The 8226-nt window shown below is 53.8% G+C and overlaps 2 protein-coding genes across 2 annotated transcripts; both read right to left on the bottom strand.

Annotated features, from left to right (window-relative positions):
* Positions 1-1342: 1342 nt before the first annotated feature.
* On the bottom strand, positions 1343-1741 carry LOC311197144 (transmembrane protein 238-like; the record flags this gene model as incomplete). The annotated part of the gene is made up of 1 exon (XM_084270866.1): positions 1343-1741. The coding sequence occupies one exon, from the start codon at positions 1739-1741 to the stop codon at positions 1343-1345; it is 399 nt and encodes a 132-aa protein (XP_084126992.1).
* Positions 1742-3092: 1351 nt separating this feature from the next.
* RSL1D1 (ribosomal L1 domain containing 1) lies at positions 3093-7579 on the bottom strand. Its single transcript, XM_084270860.1, has 9 exons — positions 7538-7579; positions 7313-7452; positions 6715-6853; positions 6247-6395; positions 6019-6120; positions 5407-5500; positions 5188-5319; positions 4375-4578; positions 3093-3606 (listed from the first exon to the last, which is right to left on the bottom strand). The coding sequence occupies exons 1-9, from the start codon at positions 7571-7573 to the stop codon at positions 3262-3264; spliced, it is 1341 nt and encodes a 446-aa protein (XP_084126986.1). The 5' UTR covers positions 7574-7579; the 3' UTR covers positions 3093-3261.
* Between the last annotated feature and the right edge of the window lie 647 nt (positions 7580-8226).

The raw sequence follows: 8226 nt of genomic DNA, 5'->3' as shown, positions 1-8226 counted from the left end.
TCTGCCTCTACAGTTAATAATAAACCACAGATTGTTTCTAATTACATCAGGAAGAGCTAAGATTTCAGGTATTTAAAAATAATGGGTAACTTTCACTACTAGAAGTTTATTACGGCCAAACCCCATCTATGTGTGCATACTGAAAGTAGGACTTGTCTGCAGAGCTGGTCCATATCCTCAACTCAATACCTAGAACGGTCATAGTCTTTAGATGACAAAAGTTAGGCAAAGTCATTTAAAAAATGTCATTTCTTCCCTGCAATGATACATCTCTCAATTCTAAACCCATTTCAGAAAAAAAGAAGTCTAAAAAGAGAACAATTAACTTTCGACAGCCTGTTTTCTAATTGCAGATACAGCTAAAAATCAACTAAACAGCAGTAAAATCCTTTAAACTGTATTGCTGCCCTTCTTATTCTTCCTCCTGCAAGTTTTCTATTAAGCAAGAGTTATCTATATGCCATCTCCGGACGGTTAGAACTTCCTCTCAGGACGGTTCTGTGGCTTTCATGACATGCTGTTTCCACACGAACTTTTCTGCAAGCCAACGGGAGGGAGCTTCACGATTGGGTTTAAGGAGCAGCAGCAGAGCTGCCCGTGTAACACAGCGAATGCCAAGGGGGTGCAGAACCCTTCAGCACCTCAGACGGTGCAAAACTGGTTCTGGAGTTCCTTCAGAAAAGGACTTCGCACAGCGAACTGGAAGCTCGACCTTTTTCCCCTCCCACCTGTTCCCAAGGCATCGGGTGTGCTTCCTACACAGACACGTCGTGCTGATGGGCGCACCGGGGTGTCCTGAAAGGCCTCCAGCGCCCCAGAACTGGACTCGGGTGCTTCCTGCGCATCTCTTCCAGCTGACTGCGGGTCACAGGAGCAGCTCAACTACCGGCTGTGGGACGAGCCCCGAGCTGTGGGCTGCACACCCTGTCCCCACGGGGAACACGGCCCCAGGCGCAGCGCTGGCGCTGCCGAGGAGCGGGCTTGCCCCGGAGCAGCTCGCCGGGCCGCGGCTAACGGCCGCCTCAGCCCCCGCGGGGCACAAGCGGTGCCCGCCGGGATGGGCCGGGGCCGCACGGCTCCCGCAGCCCTCGCGGTGAGCTCCCGGGCACCCACGGGCCGCCCGCTCCCAGACGCCCGGCGCGGAGAGCGAACGAGCATCCCCGCTGCCCCGTCGCGCCCGGTTTCGGGGCCGAGCGAGGCCGCCCCCGACGTTACCTCAGACGCGCGGAGGGCGGCAGGGTCGGGTAGGAGCCCTCGCAGGCTCCGGGCGCGGCGAGGGGTCCCGCCCCGCTTTCCCCCGCGGCCCGTCCCCCCGGGGGTAGCCCCCAGGCCTCCCCGGCTCTTACCTGCCGGAGTCGGCGGGGCGGCCCCGCGGGCCCCCGGCGCGCTGCAGCTCCAGGTCGGCGGCGCGGGAGCGCGGCGCGGGGCCGAAGGCGGAGGAGAAGCGGCGGCTGAGGCCGCGCACCAGCCCCCTCAGCAAGGTGTCCCCGCGGCCCTTGGGCGGCGCCAGCCCCACGTCGTCGCGCAGCTCCTCCGGCGGCACCTCCAGGTTGCCCGCGTACCAGAACACCCACCAGACGAGGCTGAGGAAGATGCCGATGCCGCCCGCGTAGATGAGCAGGTCGGAGAAGAACACGTCGGCGAACACGCCGGCCAGCAGCACCGCCAGCCCCAGCGCGTCGAAGGCCAGCGCCAGCCAGAAAGCGGCCACGCACCGGCCCAACCCGCCGGGGGCCGCCATGGCGGCGGAGGGAGGGAGCGGCAGTGCCCAGGGCCGGCCGCACCTGAGGGCCGGCGAGGCGCGGCGGGAGGCCGGGCCGCACCTGAGGGAGGCCGCGCCCCTGGGAGGGGCTCTGTACGCGCCCCAGCGGCCGCGCAGGCGGGAGCGGGAGGCGGGCCGGGCCCGGCGGCACCGCTCCCGCCGCTGCCCCCTGCCCGGCCCGCAGGCAGCGGCCTCGCTGCCAGGCGTCGCTCCAGGCGGTGGGAGCCGGGGCGCCCCGCAGCCGCTTCCCTGTGCGGGCGGGTGTGAGCCGGGCCCGACCGAAGCCCCGTCCCGTCCCCTGAGGCAGGCGAGGCCTTCGCCCCGGCCGCCCCCGAAGGAGGCGCTCCTGAGGCGAGCAGCGCGGTGCCCACCTCTCTGGGCAACCTGCTCCGGTGATCCACACCCTCAGACTGAAAAACTTCTTCCTAGAGCTCCCCTTTTCTAGTTTAAAACCCTCACCCTGCTGCTCCATGCCCTCATGAACAGTTCTTCCCCAGCTTTTACAGGCACCTTTTTGTGAGCTCTGCCAATGAGGCAGGTTAACACACTATCGATTAATGTTCCTGACTCTTTATGACCATATTTGGACCAGAGTGAAAGTGTTGATAAAGACATTTAATCACAATTCTACCTTGTCTTCTCCCTCTGAGAAGTAACATCAGAGTCACTTCTGATGTAATCAGACAGAGGTTAACTGGTTATCTGCCAGATTTTATATATGCATTATATATGTATCTTTAACCTTTCAGCTGTGTGCTTGCCTAGCCTTTACTTGGTTCACGGAGCTGGCACACCCTAAATCCATACTGGCTTTGGTGTTTTTCAGATGGAAGAAACACTAGTACTGCAAGGAGGGAGCAGGGATACCCTCAGTTGTTCTGGTACCAGAAACGAGGCCCAGAAGTGAAAGCAGTGATGTCTTGCTTGACCCTGTAAAGCACAAATGGTCAAAGCATACAAGGATACGCGCAGGTAAGATTGTCTGCAGTCTGTTTTAACAGATACTCTAGGTAAAAATAGCTAATACACTAGGTTGAGCTTGTTACCAGGCTGCTAACTTGAATCTGGAATAAGACTGACAGATGTCACCATGTATTCATTATGCTGAACAATTAAAAACATTTTAAATAGATTACTGCCCTCTGCATGCTTCTTGCTTCAGCCCTCATCTGTTCCAACACTAAGATACACTTCAGGAAGATGTCACTTATATAACATTCCTCAGCTTTTTTTTTCTGGACCAGTCCCCTCCCTGCCCTTCGATGGTGAAAGAACTGGAGTGCTTTTAGCATGGGCCAGGGAAGTGATAAATGGTAAGAAACAGAGCCAATCAAGATCCTGAAGTTTATTTGTTCTAGCGCATCAGTCAGAAGGAAACACACATGAATCATTACAGGTGTCTGTGAAAAAAGCTCTTGAGAGATTTTCTTAGGAAGGTATTGTACTTCATCACTCTATTTGCTAAAAAGACTATATAAAATAGTGACAACAGACAACATTCACGCTGACTGTGGCATGCGTGTTTTCTTGGGTGTTTGCTTAGGTGTTTTTGAAGGCTTCTTGGCTGACTGTACTGATTTGCCAGCTTTAGGTGCTGCAAAAGACTTTGCTCCAGGCTTTTTGGGAGTCTTTTTCATCTCTTTTTCTTTTATTGCTTCCTTTGGCATGCCAAGCTGCTTGGGTTTCTCCTGTTTTGGTGATGTCTGCACGACTGCATGCTCTTCTGTTACTCTCTGTTTTGGATTTGGAGTCTCATGTGTCAGAGGTTGCTTCTTTCTCTTACCACGGGATCTTTTAGCTTTCTTGCCCAGGTTCTCACCTTTTTCTGGACTTGGTTCCATTTTCTGTATTTGAGAGAGACAAGAAATTACCTAAGAAACACCACTGCTGTTTTTCTGGACATGTCAGTAAAAACCATTATAAACGACAAACACTTTTGGTTAACTGAACTGTGCCCTACACAACGTTTCAGCCTGGCAGCAGAGGATTAAACACAGAACTAAATGGTAAAAAAAACCCCAAGAAAGGAAATAAAGATTTAAGAGAGCAAGGATCCTCTTTGGCCAGGCAAGTCACAGGCAGCTTCAAACCACAGCCCTTCCCTGGGTTAGCAGGCTGAGCAGAGTCCAGGCACCCAAACCTGTACACGAACCCCAGCAGTTCCTGGGTCCATCACACATTCCCCAGCGGCCTCAAGAGAGATTTTTTATCCTCAAATTTTGCACTCTGTGCAGAAAATGATACATTAAAATACATTAACATTTAACATCACTGGGTATTGTGAATTGAAAACTTTATCATGTGCTTGATTACACGTTAAGCAATTTCTCAGTCATTTACCCTTCTTCTGACCTCGGCTTATTATTCAACCTAGACCAAATTGCTGCTATTCAGAAACACACTTAAAAGGACAGCAACAACCAGCCCCCTTTGGGAACTGAAAAATAAAACCTCAAAGAACAGAACATCCCTAAGGCACCCACCCCATACACTCTTGTCTCCACGATATAGTCAGAAAAAATCCAGTGTGTTGACACGTGCTGTTCCCTAAAACATAAACAGGTCAAAACCTTTAGCTCTAACTGTGAGCTGCTCAGTATTATTACAGTTACCTGCAGCTCAGCCAAGATGGTTGTTTGCATGGGCACCAGTTGTGGAATTTCTTCATCATCATCACCATCAGCTGGTTCTTGCACTACTCCTTTTTCTTTCTCCACAAGCTCCTCGCTAGCAGCAGCAGCGGTTTGGGTTGTCGAGGTGACTTGACTTGTACGTGGGTTTTTAGCTGACTTCTTCAGCTTTTTGTTCTTTCCTTTCTAGAATTAATTGGATGTACATCTCAACCAAATCCCTGTCACATTTCTAAATATATAACAACAGTTTTACTGTGCATAAAAATAAGATGCCCTCGCAACATTAGTTTAGGTATTGTTGTTTAATAGATCTGGACTGGTCTACAGTATTTAAAATACTACAAAATGCATTCCTGTCAGAGTTTTATGAATAGCTCACAAGAAAATACTAATATCACAATTGCAGTCCGATTACAATCTTTAAGTTGATAAGCCAACAAGTAACAGCTGCCCAGTCTGAATCCCTGTGTATGTTAACAAGTCTCTTCAGAAGGCAAGTAGGAATAAGCAGTACCAGCACAAGGTCTAAGAACAGGCCTCAGCTCCCTGCAGTTTAGGGCTAGGTGCACTCACTGCACTGATTTCCAGCCAGCTTACAACCTAGCAGGGAGCTGCCACCATTTCTTTAGTATTACTGAGTACCCAAGTGCCTAAGGACCCCTTTGTAGCCATAAATGCCTGGGATCGACTGCTGGAATGTTTAAACCCAACACATACTGCATGAAAGGAAGCCAAAGCCCTGGCTGTGCCCATCTGGTTTTATGGAAAGTTTGAAGCTTTTTTTTTTTTTACCTTTACTTCCCTGGTTTTCTTTTCAGATGGCTGGCTGTCAAGCTCATCCAAGTTGGAGATATTTGCAGTATAGATCGGAAGTGCAACTGATTTCAGCGTTTTGAGGTGAAGGATTTTGACGTTTTTCCACTTCTGCAACAACAACAAACCCAGTTTTATGTCAGAATCACAGGTATGAACTGGAGCTGACTGGGCTTTCATGCAGCTGGTGAGTGGTACCTTTGGGAGCTTCCTGGCAATCACCTCAGCTGCCGCAATGATGTTCTCCAGGATCTCATCAGCTTTCATCCCAGTGTGACCTACACGTGTGGTACTGAAAGAAGCCACAGAAATATTTACAGGTGGGGGGCTAAACGCACTCCCAGGGACTTGTTCTTGGGCCCTGGGAGTGATGAACACCCACCGATCCAGGGTTACCCTGAGTTACTCTGATGCCTGTAAGGGACAGGTAACAGGCAGAACAGACCTACCTGTGTTAACCCTTTCATGCCAGTGGAGACGAATTCTGCCCCACATTACTAAGCATAGTACCCACTCAGATCTTCAATGCACAGTGAAAAAAGTCTTAACAAGAACAGAACATTTTGGAAGGAGTTTTTAACCAATTGAACAATATTTTTTAAGATTGTACGTGCTGTTGGACAGCAACAGCTGCCTAAAAATTCCCTAGGTATAAGGAAAAAGTGGCAAAAAATAAAACTTTAGAGTAGAGCTGGTTAGCAAACAGAACTACTGATGTCTCTTTAACATTCAAAACAGCCCCTACCGACCTGTAACAGCTTCTTTTCACTATCAATGGAGGAAAAATAACCCCAAATTGCTAGTACTTACTAACAGCACCCTTTGTTGGTAATGGGGAGGGTAGTCCCCTGGATATGTTTCCGTAGCTCCTTAGCAAGATTTTTGGCTTTCAGGTTTACAGATAAAGGTACCCTACAAAAGAAACAGGGGAAATAAAACACCCAAACCACGGCCAAACCCACCCAATCAACACTTTACTAAGAATTTACTCTTTAGAAAAAACAATGTGAGAGGGATGTCCAGAATCTAAAGACCTACTTTTTCCTCTCATAGAAGTGTTTTCCTAGATGTGAGGGCAAGAGCCTTCTGATTCGGTCATCGGACAGAAAGAGATCAAATCTGTTCAGGAGGCGGCGCTTTGCTTCAAACATCTTATACTCTTTCTTGAGAGTTTTGTATGAGATGATCTGCAATGCAAGGAACAGGTCAGTGCTGCACACGCTGCTGGACACCTCTCAGAGCTGCACAGCTTTAACCACAGCCTGCCGGGGTGCAGTGCTGCTGAACACCCAAGGAGAGAGGATACACCCCTTGTACAAGGAGCAAGGATACACCTTGCTGGAGTGAGAGTCAGGAGGATCTTCGTAGAGATCATTAAGTCAGAACTGCTGGGATTAGAATAATAAACAGTGGAAAACAATGACTACCAATGACTGCCTTCCCTTGTCACTGGTACCAGAGGAACAACTGCCAGTACTGTGCTGTGCCACCACACGTCGTTCTCACCTGGCTAATGCTTTTGACCCCGTTCTGGATTAGCAGCTTCCTGTACAGGTTTTCGGTCTGTTCCGCAGATAAGTTTGGCTCATCCTTTGTGAAGAGACAAACCTCGGCTGTGTCGGGGCGAATGCCGTGGGGCAGCGGTCTGCAACGAGAGGACGGGATGACCGGGGAACGCCTAGGAGTAGGCGGTTTCTCCCAGAAGCGGGGCTGCACCGGGGTCGTTACACGGTTACAAGCCCCCCGGGAAGCTGCCCATCTAGATTCTGTTCTCTCTTAACCCCAAAACGTCCTCGATAGAACCTCCGCTTCACACCGCGCCGGGGCCGTAAGAGTTAAACAGCCGTACGCGGCGGCAGCACGGCTGGGTCCCCGGTCCTGGCGGAGGCAGGAGCAGCAGAAGGAGCACCCGGCGCTCCCCTTTACACCGCGGCCGGTGCTGGGGCCCAGCCCCGTTCCGCAGGGAGAGGTGCCGGCTGTTCCTCGCAGCGCGGCCCCGGCCTGCAGCCCTGCCCGGCGGCGCCTCTCCTCCGTGGCCGGGCGGGCTTTACCGCGGCAGCCAGATCCCCGAGCCCGGCCCCCGCCGCCCCGCCCGGCCCCTCACATGCGGACGACGCGCGGCTCCCGCGGGATCTTCCAGACCGTCACCAGCATCTGGACGTTCTCGCTCTCGTTGAGGAGCAGCGCGTCCTTCCCGGCCCCGCGCCGGGCGAACGCCAGCAGGGCCTCCACCGCCTTCTTCACCTGAAACAGCACGACGGGGCGGGGTGAGCCGGGGCGAGCCCGGCTCAGTCCCGGCCCGTCCCGTCCCGTCCCGTCCCCGCAGTACCTGAGCACGCTCCAACCCCCCCGGCCCGCCCGCCATTGCTCCGCCGGCTCCACGTGCAACCGCGCGCCTGCGCACACGCCGCCTTCCGGGGCACGTCTGAGGCGCGGGGGGGGGCGCGCGGGGGGCGGAGCTCGGGGCGGGGTAACGGCCGTGCGCGCGGGCCTAGTGGCTGAGGCGGCTTCGGGTCCGCCCGGGTAAGGCGGGACTGGGCAGGGCCTGGCTCTGCCTCAGCCCGCCCCGCTCCGCCCCGCCCCGGGGCAGCTGTCCGGCCGGGCGTGGTGCCGGCGGCAGGGGCTGGTGTCCGGTAGCCAGGGGTCACGGAGCGCTCCAGCCCCAGGCTCCTCCCGGTTACCTGCCGGCAGGTGCCCGCGCAGGCGTCCGCCTTGCAGCAAGCCCAGCACGGCCAGCGTACGCAAGGCAACCAGGAGCCCCGCAGCAAGAGAGAGCTGGGGAGAGAATCTCCCGGCTGGGTCTGGAGTCGAGGCAGTGGTCTTCTGCAGACTGCGCTCCTCTGCCACCCGAGGACAAGCCTGTGGCTGGAAGGTACCGAAGCGTCACACAGACGGATTCCCCAGTGGGAATGCTCACTGGAGAACTCCTTTCTCGGAGCTGAGGCGCCTGTCTGGGACAGCTGCCAAGGCTTTGCCTGCCGTCCCTTCTACAGGCGAGAGGGGACCAGCCCCAGGGAG

Source organism: Gallinula chloropus (genome assembly GCF_964237585.1).
Source record: "Gallinula chloropus genome assembly, chromosome: 15".
NCBI classification, from domain to species: domain Eukaryota; kingdom Metazoa; phylum Chordata; class Aves; order Gruiformes; family Rallidae; genus Gallinula; species Gallinula chloropus.
The sequence above is the reverse complement of the archived record's forward strand: the minus strand, read 5'-3'. Positions and strand labels throughout refer to the sequence as shown.